The 20,133-nt window shown below is 41.4% G+C and overlaps 1 protein-coding gene across 4 annotated transcripts in view; it reads left to right on the top strand.

Moving 5' to 3' along the window:
• The window catches only part of LOC109507761 (unconventional myosin-VI), a 37,964-nt gene that overhangs the window by 14,975 nt on the left and 2,856 nt on the right, over window positions 1–20,133 (top strand). For 2 of the 4 annotated variants that reach the window (XM_019857408.1, XM_019857409.1), the window contains 15 exons: window positions 251–346; window positions 741–911; window positions 2,376–2,414; window positions 2,503–2,596; window positions 3,230–3,360; window positions 3,451–3,528; window positions 3,615–3,744; window positions 4,328–4,418; window positions 5,565–5,715; window positions 8,452–8,660; window positions 8,748–8,826; window positions 14,233–14,393; window positions 14,527–14,577; window positions 17,420–17,523; window positions 19,152–19,286. In XM_019857408.1, the coding sequence (XP_019712967.1) occupies window positions 251–346; window positions 741–911; window positions 2,376–2,414; window positions 2,503–2,596; window positions 3,230–3,360; window positions 3,451–3,528; window positions 3,615–3,744; window positions 4,328–4,418; window positions 5,565–5,715; window positions 8,452–8,660; window positions 8,748–8,826; window positions 14,233–14,393; window positions 14,527–14,577; window positions 17,420–17,523; window positions 19,152–19,286 (1,720 nt within the window). The remainder of the gene's footprint in view (window positions 1–250; window positions 347–740; window positions 912–2,375; window positions 2,415–2,502; window positions 2,597–3,229; window positions 3,361–3,450; window positions 3,529–3,614; window positions 3,745–4,327; window positions 4,419–5,564; window positions 5,716–8,451; window positions 8,661–8,747; window positions 8,827–14,232; window positions 14,394–14,526; window positions 14,578–17,419; window positions 17,524–19,151; window positions 19,287–20,133) is intronic. The other 2 variants (XM_019857410.1, XM_019857411.1) reach the window with 1 other exon arrangement.

Consider the following 20,133-nt stretch of genomic DNA (forward strand, 5'->3'; position numbering starts at 1 on the left):
GCCAAGCAGCAAAATGATTGCTAATGACCCTTTTTTCAAAGAATATGCCTCCCATGCATTGCACACTGAATAGCATTTTTTTCTGATTTCAATCCAACTGAGGAAGCCACAATCAATAGTGTAGCAACTTTCAGTTGATAAACAATGTTCTTCTGCGTAGATAGTTATGTCAAGAGTGTAAACATTACATTTGTGGTTCAACGCTGTCAATATATAACATTCGATGTCTCTCTGCCGCTTTGCCTCCCAGGTTCCTCGGAAGTCCAAACTGGCTGTTCATCGGAATCTCCGGGACGATGAAGGATTTATCATCAGGCACTTTGCAGGCGCTGTCTGCTATGAAACGGTAATTTTTCCCACAGTGCCTAATATATAGAGCAGTGTTGCCATCATAAATATGCAAAGGCTGTGTTCTACAGTGACGACAGTGTCAGTGAAAACTACAACAGAAAATTAACAGTGAGCGATGCAGCTTGGAGTTGTTGATGAAATATTACAGCAAGTTCTAAATGGGTGTCAAATCTGCAGCTTCTCATTTTCGCCTCGAGCTCCTTAAGAATTCATCTGTCATCTTGGCATAAATGGCTATTGTAAGAAGGTTGTTATGAATGTAATTTATGTCAGCCGTGTATATTGATAGACAGCACTAGATGTCGCTTTATTTCCCCGACGTGTAGCGTTTTTTTCTTTTTTTTTTTTCTGAAAAGTCAAATACTGACTGCGTGTGTTTGTGCCAACAGACTCGATTTGTTGAGAAGAACAATGACGCCCTCCACATGTCCTTGGAGAGTTTAGTGTGCGAATCTAAGGACAACTTTGTTCGAGAGCTGTTTGAGACCTCCGCGACTAACAAGGACTCCAAACACAAAGCGGGAAAACTTAGCTTCATCAGCGTTGGAAACAAATTCAAGGTCAGAGAAGCCCCAGAGTTTGTTACACTACTCCTCGTCTTAAGTCATCAATTATCTCAGATGACTAGACGTTTGCAGTTGCTTTCAGCATTCACATATTGAATAGGAACAAAAGAAACTGGAATGATGACTGAATAATCGATCCAACTGAAGTGTGTAAACCAAGCACAAAAATATCACAATGTGGCACCTCTAAAATCCAAAAACTGTGGAAATCCAAATCACTGTAGACAGGATACCTCAAAAGCCAAACAAAACTGTTTTTACGAGGCATCAAAGGGGAGTGCCGATAACCATAGAACCTGAAACGAAACATATTACAACACAAGCAAGGTTTTGCTCAGCAACATGAGCAAAACAATTATTTTAACCTCTATTACATAAATAATTGCAAATTTGAATAGCATTTAGTTGAACGCATAATTGCTAGCTGTGGTTCACAACCATCAATGTTTCTGGAATGAAGTGAGCTCTCCATGTAGTACGTGTGCACATCTCTCGAGCATGCAATTTTCCGTACAATATTCACAGTTGTTGTCTTTTAAGACCTTGTCCCATGGTATTCAATCGTAACGGAAGTCAAAAAAGGATATGCGTTAACATAAAAGTGCCCAGCTGCACGCTATTATCATCCCCAAGCACTTGTGAGGTATGTGTGGAATAAACTTTAAGACTTGTCAAACATTTTCAAGCTTTTTTTTAATATTTATTTACAATAATGTTAGACTCTGCTGCCCATTTTTACACCACAAGGATAGTACAAAACAACCATTTTAGATGTCTTGGGTGTTTTTTTAGGCGACGAAATAAAGTATTCCAAATCGGCCAATCAATTTTAACGGATGGCCCCCCACCCCTCTGTTAGTCCATAAAATCGAGGATCCACTGTATTTACCAAAAATAACAAACAGCGTCACAGAATAGATTGTGTTTGATTTAGCGGTTCCACTGTGTTTTATTTTCCCTTTCTTTGATACAACCCAGTACCCCATTGTTACTTCAGATGAGTATTCTTTTGATTTGGAGACATCTCAATTCTTTTCTTTCGGATAGAAAAAAGCTGATAGAAGCCATCTTAAGTCATTTCAGTGCAGCGATGGCAAAACTGAAAAGAAAGGTGGAAACAAACACCTGAAATGAGACACTCACAAAAGAGTGTTTATTGAACCACAGTCTTCATGTCTTCTGTTTCAAGAAGTCTGCCCCCACCCCCACCCCTCTTCCAGTCAGGTACAAAATACGCGCTATGTTTTTTAACAGACTTTATCACTGCTGAGACTGCTGCAGGGCTTTCATCACTAATGCACCAGACACGGACTCTCGCACAAAGATAATACCGTTCAATAAGGTGCTGGTGGCCAGAGAGTGTTGCAGGGGATGTGTGGTGCCCACTGCTCATGTGGCCAACTCACACTCCTCAAACAAAACCTTATGTGTGAGTCCTTGTCTGCTTCCGTTTCGCAGATGCAGCTCAACTTGTTGTTGGAAAAGCTCCGCAGCACTGTGAGTTATAATGATCATGGTATTTGTCGACTCAAATCCAAAGTTCTGCCGGCAGACGCATTATTTTAATGGCCCTCTTTGCGTGCAGGGCTCCAGTTTTATCCGCTGTGTCAAACCCAACCTGAAAATGGTCAGCCACCACTTTGAAGGCGCTCTCATTCTCTCACAGCTGCAGTGCTCGGGTAACATATTTTTAAGTGTGTCTACTAGTGTTGTCCCGACTTCTGTGTTGGAACGTAATCAGCTTGACTTCAACAAACAACCAAAATGATTCCATAAAACATTGAAAAGGCAAAAGGGTGCAGACAAATTGACTCGTTGGAACAAAGGACTGCAAAAAGGCAAGGACTGTCAGACTCGAGGCAAGTGTAAAAACAGCAGGAAAAGTTGACAAGAAATGAACCAGCTAAATGAAATAAAAACTTGTTTTCAGTGATTTTTTTTTTCAGTTAATACCAATTACAAAGACTAATTACAAAACAAGGCATACAGTCACTCAAGGAGTTGGATGGAGGGCAGGAAGGTGATTGACAGACACATGAAGGGATGCGAAAGGGCCCATAATTGAAGGTAGAGATGAGGATGGACAAAATCCTTAAAATGACATATTTTAACATGAATCATAAATTAAAGCGTAACATACAAAGAAGAAAAGGATGAAAAATGAATGTTAAAAAAAAAAAAACGGAACTCACTCTTCACACCAGAAAATAAGACACACTACTAAATTTAACTAAAATTAAAATAGTTTGTGTTTGTTGGATCATCATGTGGCTATTTTCAGTCCAGCGTGTGGTTTTTTTTTCGTTACTCAGGAATGGTGTCCGTGCTAGACCTGATGCAGGGTGGGTTCCCTTCCAGAGCCCCTTTCCATGAGCTTTATAACATGTATAAACAGTACATGCCTGATAAGCTTACTCGACTGAATCCACGACTCTTCTGCAAGGTGCAGTACGAATTATTTTCCCTCACTGCTGTGCTGCCCACTCGTCTGCCAGTATTTCGATTGTTACCTCTTTTGTATGTTTTCATGTAGGCTCTGTTCAAAGCACTGGGCCTGAATGACATTGACTTTAAATTCGGGTTGACCAGAGTATTCTTCCGCCCCGGAAAGGTACCCTAAAAAATCAGTGTCCTCTCAAACGCAAATCTGCCTTATAATAACGCAGTCAAAAGTAATTGTTAATCATGTGGTCTCAGTTTGCTGAGTTTGACCAGATCATGAAGTCGGATCCCGACCACCTGGCAGAGCTGTTGAAGAAAGTCAACAAGTGGCTGGTGTGCAGCCGTTGGAAGAAGGTCCAGTGGTGTAGCCTGTCTGTGATCAAACGTGGGTCCAGTCTACCGCACAGCATTTCTCCTCCACAAGTGTCAAAAAACTGGACCAATATATGCTTGCATATTCACTCCCCCAGTAAATTTTAGTGCCCTGATGGCGTTACTAAAGTCATACTTCACACCCTTGAATTTATTCGTAATGTGGAAAGTAGCTTCAAGCTATTTGAAATTGTGCTCTCAAAGCAGTCAGCAGTGGAACACTTGACGCCGCGCTTGCTTGTGGAGTCCTACCATTTAACAGCATGCATTCTGCTCTCTGTTTTGAAAGCATTCAATTAAATCATGAAGGAAAATTGCCTGCTTGATGAGGCATTTCCTGCATAACAGACCATACAAGTACTGTATTGTATTTCAGTCGCCATTTATTTTAAGGTTTTCTTTTTGTGTGTGTGTGTGTGTGTGTGTGTGTTAGAAAAACAGGATTTCCCACAGGGTTAACATATGCTTTTAGGGGCCTTCGTGTTGAATCCCATTACAATATGTAAGATGATATCTGGTTTCTATGTGATAGATAGAACATTTTTGCTTGGGTTACACATTTATTCCAAATGCTTCTTTATTTCTACTGTCACCAGTCAGGAACAAGATGAGCTACAGGGCTTTGGCATGCATTAAGATTCAGAAGACGGTGCGCATGTGGTTATGTAAGCGGAAGCACAAGCCCCGGTGAGTCTCGCCTTGGATGTTGGTACTCACCTTAGTAATTCAAGACTCACAATGTTTATTGTCATATGCCGAGCAGAAACACAGCAGTGAGACAGCGCAATGACGTTTTTACTTGGGCAGTTCCCTTCAGACAACTTTGAAAATAATTAAATCAATGAATGAATAAATTTTTAAAAATTAAGTGTATTGGAATAATATACCATGGAGCCTCTAGGATGCAAAAAATACACTCTGGTCCACACTGTGGTCACCCACCGATTTGTTGTCATTTTGAAACAGATTTTGCTGTATAAATAATAATCGAATAAATAGAAAGAATTCATTCTGGTTTGGAGATAATTTGGAGATATGTGCTTTTCTCTGGTCAGTGATAAAGTGTGTAAATAAATTAATCATCCTTAACTTCAAAAAAAAGGCATAATGCAGTGATGAGTTATGTCCCATTCCATCTTTTTCAATACTTCCAGTTGTGACACCACTGTCAAAAGTTCTATAAAATCCTTAGCCTTATTTAAACAAATCTGACTACAGTCCAATGTATATTCTTCTTCTCTTGTCGCATCTTGATGAGACTGCTTATTCTGCGTAAAAAAAAAACAAAAAGCCAAAGAAAAAGCTAAGCAGAAGCGGAGTTATTATTATGAGATGTGGAATGAAGTCCTACTCAGTGACAGTGGCACGGTCTCTCTTCTACTGTGTAATGGGAATTAACTAGAACAGGATGCAACATGATCAGACAATAATCTGTATTAGTCTAATTTGTCTTTAGACTTGGTGAAGCAGCATGTGGCCAATTACACAAGGTTGTTTTGTACGCCTGGGTCCAACTACCTGAAAGTAATTGCTATATGTTATCACCAGCCGGCTCCTGTTTAGTAGAAATGAGGCAGCAGCCACAGTGTAAATCAGAAGACGTTGTCGACTGAATTTGGTGTTTTTGAGCTGTACAATTGCTTGGTGCTTTACAGTGTTTATTACACTAATATACAATATATTGCCACAGCAGTTTCAAAACATCTCAATGTGTTATTTTAGCTTCCCCCCCCCACCCCCCCAAAAAAAACCACATCCTTCTTCTCTTTGTGTTCTCTTTTGAAAAGCTGGGAAAGGCAGCCATTCAAAAATTGTGGTTTTATGTCATTATAGCATCGATGGTATGGTCAAGGTGAAGAACCTGAAGAAGTACATGGAACGCTTCAACGAGGTGGTCAACGGACTGAAGGAGGGAAAGCACGAGATGGCCAAGCGGGTCCAGGAGCTGGCAACCTGCATAGACTCTCTGTCATCCAAGATAAAGGTGAGTCATCACAAACTTTGTCATCCCCTCTCACGGCATCCAAGGATTATTTTCCAATTGTAATGACCGACCTTTTTATAGTGGCTATAAAGCTGCTTATGTCATCTGTCTTCCGGGATGCTCTATTTGACATTCAAGCCTCGTATTGAGGTGTGCATGAACTATTTTGTTTTGTGTTTGCTTCAGCTGTTTGATTATATGGACTCTATTTTAGTGCACAGTGCAAGTCTTGTGCGAGGTGTAGTTTAAATCTGCACAGGGGGCGGGCCAGACTAAATTCTGGTGTTTTCACAGACCTGTGCAAGCAGGCGACGCGTTAATGAAAATGGCATTTTGCGCCATTGTGGATGTGAATACAGCTGAATCCATAGCTATGCCGCAGCCAGTGGGCTGATTTTATTAAAATGATAATATTAATCATGTGAATCTGTCTGCCTGCACATCAATCAAATTCACCAAAATACACTACCCACGCCAATATGTTGTTCCAGCTGGCATAAAGTCTACTTTCAACCATCAGATTGTCAGCTGCCCAGAGGGCACACCTCAATAAGTCACAACACCCAGCATGGCAGGGAGACATGAACCAAATTCCCAAACATGCGCATCGAGGTTTGCCTTGGCACTAAAATCAGGATACGCCATTTTTCTACACTCGAGCGCAGCTGCGCTGTCTACAAGTAGAGGATCCCTTTATGTTTACACATCAACACACAGAAGTCTTCTTTGTTAAGTCCCCATTCCTCGTGTTTTCCTCTCTCAATCAATATTTTCAATCAGCTCATGCGGATGAAATCCTCTCTCCAATAATGTCATTTAGTATGGCTGTTCCTTAATGATCAAACTTGATTAGTAAAATCCCAGTCCACCCCGTGCAATAAACACACCTTTTATTGGAGTTGCCAGGTCCCGAAAATGACCAACCGATCTGCATCACATCCAGTGAGCATTCCCCACAAGTCTTGCTTTTCTTCAAACTGTTGCTCCTCGCGCTCCATTAGCAGCTACGATAGATGAGAGGTGATGATGCCTGAGGCTTCCTGGCTGACACTGGCGCAGCGGTGATTCCTGACCCTTCCGCTTCATCTCAGTGCGCCTCTCAACTGCCTTATTCTTCCGTTAGCCTATTAGCAGCCCAAAGACAACACTCACAGTGCTCTAAGCACTCTTTCGCTGAGTGAATAATTCATGGCATGCCAATGCCTGTCATTCAGGCCTCCATACTTTGGGGACAAGACCTTGTCACCTCCCGTCTTTGTGTTCCTGTTAGTGACTCACTCTAATGAATCTGCACAATATACTGACCTCCTCTGCACTTATTAATTGTCTGACAAGTCCAGCGGCTAGTCCGTCAACGTCTTTTTTTGTTGTTGTTGTTTGTTTCTTTTTGCTGTTGCATGGCAAAACTTTGGCACCAAATAAAGGTCATATACCATCACTAAAAGCTATTCAAAGTTGGAGCAAACTTTTATGCAAAGGAAAAAAAAAAAGATGATTCCAATTTCATTACATTTGAAAAGGTTATATTTTGATGGCTGGGTTTGTTTTTGTGTACAACTATCTGTCTCCATTTTGTAAGATCTTAATTTTAAAAAAAGCACCCAAAAACCTTTGTTAATAGGAACATTTCTGAAAGAAAATCTGACTGATTTGACCCATTTTACACATTTTAGAGATGGTAATGGCATTCATTGATAATGCTGCACCAACCCTCGTACCTCTATGGATTGAACAGAACCAGATTGCATCATGCCATCGAACTCAACTTTTTAGACCGTTATTTTGGCATATGTGTTCAGTATGTCATGGTGATGATGACTCGACCATTTGAACCCTACTTACCTGGGCTTCAAAGTCACGCCCCACCGCCTCATTGGCTTGGGAGCTTTTAAGGCTCCGAGGAGTGAGATTTTACGAACACACTCACACAGCGCACGCTGGCTTCTTTTACATAGGATAAATTTGACTCTTTAGGAATGACTATCGATTTACACTCAATGCAACCATTACACTAATGTAAAAGTTTGATTATTCATTGAGTGGTGATGCCTGGAGCGAGATGGAGGGATTACATTGCTGCGTTGGTGCTCAAAGCACGTTGCCGCAAGTTCAGTCACTCATTAAAATGTCGGAGGGGAACACAAGCAAGCTTGACAGACATATAGAAAATGTTCATCTCATCGCACAGAAGTGTTTTTGAAGCTCAACTGCATGTTCCAGTCTTGTTGCTCTAAAACAAATGAGATATGCGGTTCGTATAAAGATACGGACATGTGGACATGTGAAGCGAACGTCAGACATAGTTCACTCAGAAATATGCGAAAAGTCGGTATCAAACTCTCTGAATCATTGTGGACATTAATTCACTGAACGCAAATGAAACCCTGCATAAAATGATTTTTTTTGCGCCATGTCGAGACTGTCAGTGTGTGACGAATGTGCAATCAGTCAGCTGTGATCACTCCTACAGCAGTGCAGATCTTCCTTTCTCAGATCCTCCTGCTAACGCCCCTCCTATGCTGTTACGCCACGCACTATGCTACTTTTTTTTCGTTCATGAAAATAGAGCTTTGTGTGTGCACGACAGTTCAAATTAACGTGTTCACTTGTTCACATTTGACCAGATGAACCGAACAAGCAGAGCAAGCCCATTAGAATGACTTGGAACTAAGCTAAACCTGAACAGAGCCATCCTGTATATGTCATCTCGCCCACATCTCATCTCCCCTCCAACAGAGTTCAATAATGAACCGAAAGGAGATTGACACCGAGTACCAGGTGTTGGTGAAACGATCCGAGCAGCTGCTGTCCTCCATGCAGAAGAAGAAACAGCAGGAGGAGGAATCTGAGAGGCTGAAGCGCATTGAGGAGGAGATGGAGAAAGAGAGGAAGCGGCAGGAGATGGAAGAGCAACGGCGCAAGCAGGAGGAAGAGGAACGAAGACTGTATGTGGCAACAAGGGGAAAGATTAGCCTCAAATATTTTGTAACCGCATTCAGGATTTGGTTTGAATCTGTGTCAACTCTTTTTAGGAAATCAGAGATGGAGCTGAAGCGGAAGCAGGAAGAGGAGGATAGAAAAAAGAGAGAGGAAGAGGAGAAGGTTCTGCAGGTTTGGGACACTCTCATTTGTTATATTTGTCTGTTTTGTATTCAACGTATTAAGTCTGCATGACAACTGAAGAAAAGCCCCTCTAACTGCTCTGTGTGTGAGCTGCATTTATCTCTCTTTGGAAGGCCACCATAACCCACTCTTCTTCCAAGAAAAGATACTTAGAGCCAGTCAAATCTACTTGTCATTCACACAGGGTTTTGAGCCAAATCATGGGTTGAGCTCGGTGAAAGCAGCATTGAGCATTTGAGGTCATTTTACTGATGTTTCAACTCAGTGTCCTGGGGAAAAAAAAAAAAAAAAAAATCAACCCAGCAAAAGCACGGATGATCTTCCTTTCTGATGAGGTGCTGACCAATGTAGGGGAAGCAATAGCTCATCTGTAAGTATTGGTTTGTACGTAACAACTATTGTACATATGAGAGACTTGCTAGTTTGCATCCCACAGAGTGTTGAGGCTCAGGTGGTTAGTCAAACATGACACTCATCTCAGCCAGCATACAGCAAATCACATTTGTCCATGTGATTTGCAATTAAAATAAAGTCGCCAATTGAATTCCCCCTTGGGGAATCATAATGAGTTTATAATAAAGTTTAAAAATACATTAAATTAAGCGTATACCGGGGGAATTTTGGCTGACTTTATACTGCTCCCTGCAACCAATTTACTGTATTGGGTTCTCTCCCATTGCTCTCATAGCTTTTTATTTGGACAACAATCTACTCTGAAGTTTACCCAGAGGAAGCTTGACATAAACCAACTGTGCACCGCAGTAAACATACACAAACACGCAATTTGAACAGTGTATTTGGTAAAGCATTATATCTCACACAGTCACATTAGCAGCCTCATAAAAAATAAAAAAAATTGTCGTATTGCATAAAAGGGGAAAAATTTGTATCTTTTTTTGACAGTACATCTGGGCTTATGCAACATATCTTGCACAGTCTATTCAAAACGGTGCATTCAGTACACTCATCAGATTGAAAAAGAAAAAATGAATTCACACATCTCACACCTCAACGAATGAACTATTGATTGCATAGTGCAGAGGTGCCCAAGTCTGATGATCAAGCTGATCATTTGAATCAGGCTTGTTGGAGGAGGGAAACATGTAAAACAGACTAGATAGGGGATCTCGATGACCGGATTTGGCACCCCTGGCATTGGTTGAGAACAAAATAATGGAATGATTTCACACTGGAGCCTTGTGTGGCCTTCCACGGCTGTCTTTGACTCCCCATGGAACCGTTCATGCCGACAACCGAACATCGACAACCTCTCCAGACTCTCACATCAAGGCTCCCGTGGAAAATCTGACAGTTATGGTGTTGCTTGCCATGTACGGTGCTGAGCAGTGCACACAAGGCCCGATGGTGGACGTCTCTGTTTTTGACAGTTTAATCTGCACTATTTAAGGCGAGTTTTTTTTAGGGCAAATGACACAGTTTGAAACTTCAAAGTAATTTTAAGGAGCCCACTTGGAGCACACCGAGAAATGTCATCCCGTATGAGCTTATTTGCATGTATTTTTGGATGAAACTTGTCAGGTAGCATAAGGAGGGGTGCTCCGAATAGATGACAGCTAAATCGCAGAGTAGCCGACAATAGCTGTAGACATCCGTACAACATCGTCAAAGTTGACGGAAAATGTCGCCTTTCTGGCTGAGCAATGACATGTCTTCCACATTTCAGTATATTCCTTGAAACCTACTGCAACTATTAATATCCAAAATGTCATGTATGTCTGAGACTTAGGATAGGATTTTTATTTATTTATTTATTTGGGGGGGGAATCCTGTCACGCTGCTATTTGTCCAGCTGTTGAACTGTTCCTCTCAAGGAGGCACAGGAGGAAAAAGCAGATCGCTGTTCTCTTGCTGTGTTATTATTGTCCCTCTTGAGCTCTCTGCTTCTATTAGTGTTTCTCTCCCTAATTGCTGTTGATTGTGTGTTTGGAGCCATAGTGCGATGCTGTACGATCTACACAAAGCAATTTCTGTGGACTCCAGAAACCACCCACTGCATACATGCTGTCATAGAATTTGTCTCGAAAATTGACATGACTTTCCCACCTATTTTCTGTCCAATTTGCACAACATATTTGGTGAAATTGATTCACAATGTTTATTGCTTCCTAACTGAACAGCCTAATATCCCAGCATTGGGGCTGACTCAAAGGGCCCTACCTATTTGGCGCCCTTGGACTTGGTTCCAAAATCGTCACAACTTCATTTTTGTGCCACCGCAAGTCCAGTCAAAGCGGGTTTTGGGCCTCATCCGCAAGGAAAGATCCTGCAGTTTATACTTTATAAACGCGTTTTGTAGACGACAATCTCATCTCTTGACCACAGTGAGTCAATTCCTGCTTCAGCTATGTCAAGCACAGATGCACTCCGACTGCCCTGATTTCACTGGGAATGAGGGGAGCACACTTTGATTGGCCAGAAGTCGGCTTGTTCCACCCCACAACGGCGCAAACTCCCCGTTACCTCCAATTTTACCTGTGCAAAATGACAAGAAAAAAAGGAAAACACCACCCATGTGCACAGTTACATTGCACTTTTCTTAGACTTAGAAAATAGGCCCCTGAGTTAGACTTTGACGATAGTGTGTCTCTTTATTTCATGAGTGTGTTTTTACATGAAGTATTCTAACATTTGCCACATTATCACGTTCTGGCTAACTGAAGACCCCCATGCCCTGACCTTGGATCAATTCCCAGAAGGCTTCCCATGTGGTCTTGATTGATGATCCTATTCCCTAACAATTTTTCTCTCACTAATCTACTTTACCCCGATAGTGTTCTCTCACTTGTTCTGTTATCTCCCATGTGGTATTTGATAAATCCATTCATCCTTGCCTGTTCTACTTACTCAAGATTTAACACCTTTTGGTTCTTTTTTGCCTATTTTTCTCATATCTACTGAGTTACGAGTAAAGTTTCTTGCACAATTAAAATCCTAAACTCATTCCATATAAACACACTTATAAGAAAAGTCAGGTTTTTTTCTACCCAGCTTTTTCACCAAACTTTGCAAGCAGCAGACTTTCCGAGGATGTGAAAAAGTTATTTCCCTCACATTTATTTTCTGCTGCAACAAGGACTCACATCATGATATCTTGGCCCCTTCAGTACTTAAATCTTTGTGTTGTGGTGTCATTAGGTAAGTTCCAAGCGGGAGGCTTTGTGATTTAGGTCCACTTTAGAATTACAAAACCTGCGGAATAGCTCTTCCGAGGGCCACACAAGGCTTTGTTGGGAACCATAAATTTTTTTCTTCTGCCCAGTGACTATAGAGCAGCTCAACACTCAGATCACCCCATGTTTCACTCTGGTTGTGTGTCATAGCTGCTGATTTGACCATCCACCAATAATACATTATTGGCTGGGAGTCTATTCATATTTAAAGCTCCTTAAAGGAAATGATCTTACAAGGACTTCATCAATGAATTTAGAAGTGACATAAATGTTTCACAGTTCAATATAGTATATCTTCTTGAACCTTTCGGTGATTTTATACCTGTGGGACATTTCTTTGATGCACAAGCCAACAGCTCTGGAAAGTTTCTTGGGCAGAGGTCATGAGTTTGATACCCAGTAGCCCCCTGTGGGCCTCTTCTGAAGTATAGCTCACCAGTGAAATGCATCTACCGTAAAAGCTCATGAATAACACATACCTGTGTATAATATACCCGCCCCCAAAAAAAAAAAAAAAAACCTTAAAAAGCTTTTTTCTTTTTCTCTGTAATTGTGTATAATATGGTCCCCAATTTGCTGGTGTCCCTTATGAATAATATGGAATGATAGCATACCAATAAAGTAAAAGAATTTTAAAAAATTAGGTCAAACAACAACCAAAAAAAAAAAAAAACATGCTCTTCTCCTATTCCAATGACTCATGTCTTTCAAAATATTTTTAGAATCATGTTTTCGATTAATTTTATTTTTGCTCTGTATAGTCTTTAAGTAATTTTAGTAAGCCATTTGAAAAAATATATATGTTCTCTTCTTTGAAATCTTTTTAGCTCTGCCCGTCACTACTTTTAAATGTTGTACTTTTAACCTCCTAAGACCTGAACTCTTGCAAGGCATGCATGTTCATTTTATTTTTATTTTCTCTTTGATATTTAGGCTAATTGGGACCTGATGAGTGTATAAACAAAGAATTATCTTTTTACATGATGTAACGTCCTCGCAAGTGGACGCCAGGCCCTTGTAGTCCAAAATTTAACATTGTAGTCTTGACAACCCAAAACGTCATGTCCACACATGTGGACGCCAGGTCCCAGGAGGTTAATGAAAGAATGGGGAGCATATGAAGTTGAAGTTTGTATGAAATGTGCTAACAGTGATTTTATTTATTTATTTATTGTTATTTTTTTTTGCAACAGTAACGTCCAGGTACTGGTTAATGTTTAGTCAATGGGAAAAATGTTCGTTTCTGACAAAGCCCGTTGTATAATTGACCAGCCATCGCTGCCATAGACAGATGAACAAAGATATATTTGTAATTAATAACTGATCATTTTTAGACACATTTAGTGAAATTGGATAATTTCTTACGGGAACCTTGACGATCTCTGTCTGATCTGCCACTTCACCCTGGTTGGGAATCTCTGCAGTAGATGACACACCCTTGTGGGGGGTGAGCCAGCGTTGAGGCTGAGGACTGTGGTGAGATGGGGGACCCACTCTGGCTCCCTATACACTGTCGGAGAGAACGTTTTTGATCCAAATGGTTAAAATAAGTCCACTATCCTGAACTGAAGTCTGTAAGAATGATGTTAAAGTCAACAAAAATCAACCTAGCATAGCAACGCAGTTCCAGGTGGGAGATGGCAGTGTGGAGTGCTGTGACAACGGGCTCATCTGTCATAATGTAAGTTCTGGATGCAAACTCATGTAAGCCCAATAAAGATGGGAGACAGGACATGATTAATGTCGGACCAGTTTGTTCAAACATTCTCTGATAAGTGGCGTCCGAGCAATTGGTCAGTAATTGAGGCTGCTAATAGAGGTCTTTTTGTTCAGCTGTAGCTGATTTCAGGCATGGTGCAATGAGGGACCATGACAATGATGCATTGACGATCTTAGCAAAGACCCTAACCAGCTGGCCTGCACATTCTTTGAGGACCCTCCCAGTCAATCCATCTGGAGAAATCTATTGTTGTGAAAGCGCTCCCAAATTGTATTGCTCTGTTTGTCTAGACGCACGACCAATAAAGCTTTAATAGTGGATTAATAGCTTTAATCAGGCTCGAGCAGACAGCAGAGTTTTAATTGTTATTTAGATTCTGGCAAAGAGAAGAGCATCCGTATTAAGCCGACACGTGGTTTGTTTGTGCGGGTGTTGATGTGTGTGCGTGTGATTTTTTTTTTTTTTTTTTTTTTTTTTTTACAGGCGGAGCTTGAAATCCAGTTTGCTTTGGAGCGTGAGGAGCAGGTCCAGCGAACCGCCATGCTGGAGCAGGAAAGACGTGACAGGGAGCTTGCCATGAGGATTGCTCAGAGCGAGGCCGAACTAATCACTGATGATGGTCAGCTGGACCCCAGTCTGCGCAGGTATTAGCTGAGGAAAAAAAAGAAAGAAAAATGCACATGATTGCATTCATCTCACAATGAAGTGAATGGACATGCATCAACACCAAACCTTACTGTCTTTCTGCTTTTCTCCTATTACGTCGTCCCGTCATAGTGATGAGGCTTTTTCGGATCTTCCTATCTCTGCATCCTCAGCCAGAGCCATGTAAGAACGAAGGACAACTGTATAGTCGTGTAAAAATCACTCACTCCTTCTCCCGCTTTAGTGCCAGAACCCCAGTCATACTTCCATCCATCTCTGAACTGCTTTGAGTAGATCCGCAAAGCAAAAGCGGATTTGTTTCATCCCACCAAACCCGCAATCACATATCAAATGCAACAATAGAGTTTTTGATTAGAAAGAATCACTGGATGTGCCGTGCCAAGGATATTTGTTTGAACAAAGGCACACAGCACACTATTTACTCTCCGTGTTTGCTCAGTTTGCTGTTTTGCTCACATTGATGTTTAGGCGCCACGTCGTCTGAAGATGGATTATAACTACCGGTACGCAATATGGGAGCCGGTTTCATTCTTTGATAACGATTGATTTGCATTGTGATTCTGCATGAATTGGTGCTGATTGCATTAAAAAAAAAAAAAACAGAGACAGTGTTCTTTGTGCTGTTGCGACCCAGCAACAGGACAACAATTTTCTTTCCTTTTCCACAGCAAACCTACTCATGTTTGAGGCTTTTCAATTGGTAAACCTTGCTACTGGCCCCTATTTGCTCTTGAGAAAGTTAACCATCCCCGTGTCATAATGTTTGAGTTACAGAAGTGACAGGACACGACCGTGTAGAAAGCTGCTTTGCAACCTTGTAAAAATACAAACTCAGTGATGGATAAACACTTTTTTCTTTTTTTCTTTTCTTTTTTTTTTCTGCGGACCTTCCTCTCTCGTGAGAAAGTTACCCCACCCTGCTTTCTCCTGTGTTAATCCCACAAAGCACCGCCCCTTCTTGTCTGAATTATACTTGAATCATCCATCATGAAGCTGTTTGGTGTCAAGCTGGCCAGACATCAGCTGGTGGCCAATGCTAGCTACTCCTCTGCTAACATGGTGCTATCAAGATAATAACAGTTATTGTGAAGCATTCTTGGATCTCATGAAAGGCCTCTTAAAAATCGATCATATAATATGATCATTATTATTTTTTGTCTTTCTGTCACAGCTTGGAATGACAAAAATTGATGTGCCTCACTCCTTATCTTAGCTGCATCATTACGCACCACACTTTCCTTCAGTCTCCTCTCGTATGAAATCCGACATAAAAAATAGAACAGGTGAACCTGGTTTCCCGTTGGTCCAACCGATTGCCCACAAAGCGAGGAACTAAGCACAGAAGGAGTCGATCCACAAATCTACCCATGCTTGTGCTTGCATATGCAGTCCACAAAGCTAAAGCACAATTATTTAGGGCATGCAGTACACATAGACCTGCTTCTTGGCTGTACTTCTGTGGTCTTATATTATAATTGACCAAAAAAAAAACATTTTGGACTCTGTGTGCCCCCTTGTTGCTCCAACCAACCATTTCCTATTAGCGACAGCCCATCGCTTCACTCCCACAGCTTGTTTCCTGCCTGCACAATCCTCCTCATCATGCTCTTCCCCTTGTCCCAGCTCGACTGGAATTGATGGTTCTCACACAGTTTTGTTGTTTTAGTCCACATCAATTAGAAACGGTAATGTGGATGATTAGATCAGCCGTCCTCTTCTTTTAGATGTTAGCAGCTGTAAAGAGAGGACTTAATTCCTCAGTATTATTGAATTGGCTGCCATGACTCTGCGGGATGGCGTGGGGATGTGCGCAAACAGACGTGCTGTTAACTGTCTGATGATCTGCACCGTCCGTTTGATTCATAAATTCAACCTACAGAGCTAAATGCCTGCAAATGTACAGTGTTGTCAAGTTGATTGTGAACACATTGAAACCGTAAGCAACAAGGGGGGGGGGGGGGGGGCTACATAGCCCTCCTGCTTACATGCTTGTGATATGTGACTTGAATCCCGTTAGAAGCATCCCTTTATTGCTAGGACCCATTATAAAGAATCCATTATTCAAGGAAACACAGGCCAAAGCAACAAAGATATGAATTAAGCATGCGTCAAATGTGTGTGGTAGCTCACACATGAGATATTAGCTTACACTTTGCGGGAAGTCTTTATTACTTGGCTGCAGGCATGGGGATGTTGCCCTCCTGGAGGTTTCTGGAAAGAGAGTGTCAGGGGAGGGATCCTTAAAAAGTCAGGGATGAGAAAGGGACAGTTTAGGCTAGATTGCAACTGTCAACAGATCAAAACGTTTGGTTTAATTAGTTTTTTTTTCAGGCGGCATGCCTGGTTTGCACGCCGGCCTCACAGTGCAGAGGTGCAGGGCTCGATCCCGGCTCTGGCCTTCCTGTGCCGAGTTTGCATGTTCTCCCCGTGCCTGCGTGGGTTTTCACCGGGTCCTCCAGTTTCCTCCCACACTTCAAAAACATGCATGGCAGGTTAATGGGGCACTCGAAATTGTCCCTAGTGAGTGTGAGCGCGGATGGTTGTTCGTCTGTTTGTGCCCTGCGATTGGCTGGCAACCAGTTCGGGGTGTACCCCGCCTGCTGCCCAATGAAGGCTGGGATAGGCTCCCGCACGCCCCGCGACCCTTGTGAGGATAAGCATATTAGAAAATGGATGGACAGTTTTTTTTTTTTTTCATATCTGCAAATGTCTGAACAAACCAAAATTTGTGTGAACAGGCTGCAAACCTAAAATGTTCTTAAGTCACCCCCCCCACCCTTATATGATTTGGTTGCATTTTTATATTTATTTATTGCTATTTTAATATTATTATTAGCACCAAAAAGTTGATTACCTGATTTATTTTTTTATTTTTATTTTTTTGAGAAAGTCAAGAGACCCAAGAGATAAATAGCATAGGACCTTTTGTGCACTGTCACTTTTTCCTTCTGTATGCGTCTCACACACACACAGACACTCATCATTACCTGCTCTTCACCCACAGGGGCCCTCAGGTGCAGGCAACCAAAGCCGCTGCTGGCGCGAAAAAATATGACCTCAGCAAGTGGAAGTATGCCGAACTGCGAGATGTCATCAACACTTCCTGCGGTGAGAAAACCCGGCTCGCTTGTTTGTGTGTATCATTTGCAGTTCTGTGGATTTCCCTCAGTCATTTCTTGAAAGTATCCAGGGCGGTTGCCAAGAAAACTGAGCCTGCAGCTGTACGGAATATGCGGGCACATGAGATCTTGTGCCCATCTAAAGAAAAGACTGATCAGTGGGTGCTCCCACAGCTGCTGTTGCTCATTATACGATGGCTTTTTTTCTTTTTTTTTTCTTTTTTAAGTGGCACAGAAAGGAAGTTATCACCATTATGGAGGAGGACGGACCTCTGCCCTTCCAACTCATTCTGAGCCAACTTTTACTCAGTCAGCTCGAAAGATCAGATGATTTTCCGCTGGCTGCCTGGCTTATGTCTTGATAGCGGACACTGTTAAGTCAAGCAACTCGGATACTTCCTGTGGGATCCCAAGGACATCTGGATAATCTGTGAAAGTCATTTCATGTAATGCCGCTGCTCACATAAATCTGGATTTGAAGGCCAATTCATTTGAGCCCAATCTTCTTTCATTCAGCTCCTCAAGAGTGGATGAGCTCCACCAAGGAGTTGAGTTTTGGATATATCCACCTGGATTTTTAGTCCAGGTTTCATTCTAAGGATATTTCTGTTCAATGACGATGATATATCTTCTTCAAATGTAATGTCAATTTTCGTCCACATTTTTTCAGCAATTCGACAGAGAAGATCCCATCTAACTTTTTCAGATCTGTCCGGTAAAATCAGATAATGTTTAGTTTTTGTTTTGCTAATGAAGAATCACTGTATCCCACCAAAAGAACCTTTGGATTCAGTCACCCCATTGCATCGATACAATATTTTTTGTGTGAAGTACACGTGTCATTTTGTCTGCATCACGTTTCAATGTAATGCATTTGTAAATGTATCAGATCTCAACGTGGGTCAAACAAAGTTCGACATTATTTCATGGAATCGGTGACATTCAGAAAGTTACTTTTCATTCGAGATTGGATTGGACTGGAATTGACCCATTCAACAACCTCGATGGTACATAATACAGCGCTGTGCAAAAACTCTATTAGCAGTAGATTAGACGCTCCAGTGCATTTGCTGCTTCAGCAGTTCTTTGACGTCCGCGTAGGACTAAAATGTCACTCAGTGGACTGCTGTCCCGTTAATTGTTAACAAATGTCATCTTTATGTTCATTTGTCCATCTGTTTGTTAGTTGGCAGGCTCTTGTCTGGTTTATGGAGGATGACTAATTGGTTCCTGCAGGTTGAGCATTGATCCCAAAAAAAAAGAAAAAAAAATGATGGTCATAAATACATATATTTCTCTATCTGCAGCTTTATCCAGATACCCGCCAAAATGGAATACTTTTTTTCTTGGCACAAAATTTCTAATATTCTGCTGGCACACCACGTCATTTTTTATTTATTAACTAGTTCAAAGTGACTGTTGTGTAAAGAGTCGTCACAACAACAAAACAATTGAACTCCCGATATCATAACGATGATTAAATCACTGTCGATAAACATGATCAGTGTCTCAGCATCGATGAATATCATGAATTATGAAGAGCGGGTAATAAAAAAGGAATTTGAGAGTTTGGAAAATGATTTATTGTATTTATAATGCTACGTTCTATTTCAATAGACATCGACCTACTGGCGGCCTGCAGAGAGGAGTTCCACCGACGCCTCAAGGTCTATCACGCATGGAAGTCCAAAAATAAGAAGCGCAATGACGACGGAAGTGATCAAAGGGCTCCGAAATCTGTCACTGACTATGGTGAGTTCCGGAAATGTTTCTATTCGTCCTCATTCCGATGCATTTTACATACCTCATGTGCATGGTTTTGTTTATTTTCTCCGCCTCCCTCCCGTCCCTCACTTTCATTGGCAGGGATTAATGACCTGCCTGTAAATAAGCTGCCTGTGCTTGGGAAAATTCAATTAGTCGGCAAAATACGGCAGCCTGAAAATGCAACCGCCGCCTATGTGCTGAAAAATATTTATTCTAATTAACAAGTAACTGCCGGTCATGCTTTGTCAGGTTCAGCAGACGCTAATGTGACAGCTCACTGCTTTGCTTTTTTGCGCGCACACACACACACACACACACAGACACACACACACACACACACACACAGACACACTGTTTAGATGCATGAAAGCATAATGCTGATCTGCATTTTGGCATTTTACACAAGAAAAAGGGATTGCTGAAATTGATAAGGAATGGGGACATGTTAGACTCTTTGATGCAACAAATAGTCTCATATCTAATATTTATGATGATTGTCAACTCGCTGGAGACTCTTATGTCAGACAGTTGCTTTTAACTTAACTTTATTTTTTGAGGTGCAGAATCCAAAACTGATCTCAGTTTTTCTTTGTCACATGTAGTTTTATTTCATCAACTATCGATCCCTGTTTTCTTAATATGTAAATAAAAAAAACAAACTCAGATGGAATAGCTACAACCAAGAAACGGCATAAAGCAAAATAGAACATACAATGGTATGGCCATGGTTACAAAGTGAAGTAAAAAGCCAGCTCTGATCCTCTAAATAGCCTTCTGTCACAAATGTTGATAGTACTGACCTATTGGGAGCCGCACACACCTCTCATTTGTT

This window comes from Hippocampus comes, unplaced genomic scaffold, assembly GCF_001891065.2.
Source record: "Hippocampus comes isolate QL1 unplaced genomic scaffold, H_comes_QL1_v1.1 scaffold32, whole genome shotgun sequence".
Lineage (NCBI taxonomy): Eukaryota > Metazoa > Chordata > Actinopteri > Syngnathiformes > Syngnathidae > Hippocampus > Hippocampus comes.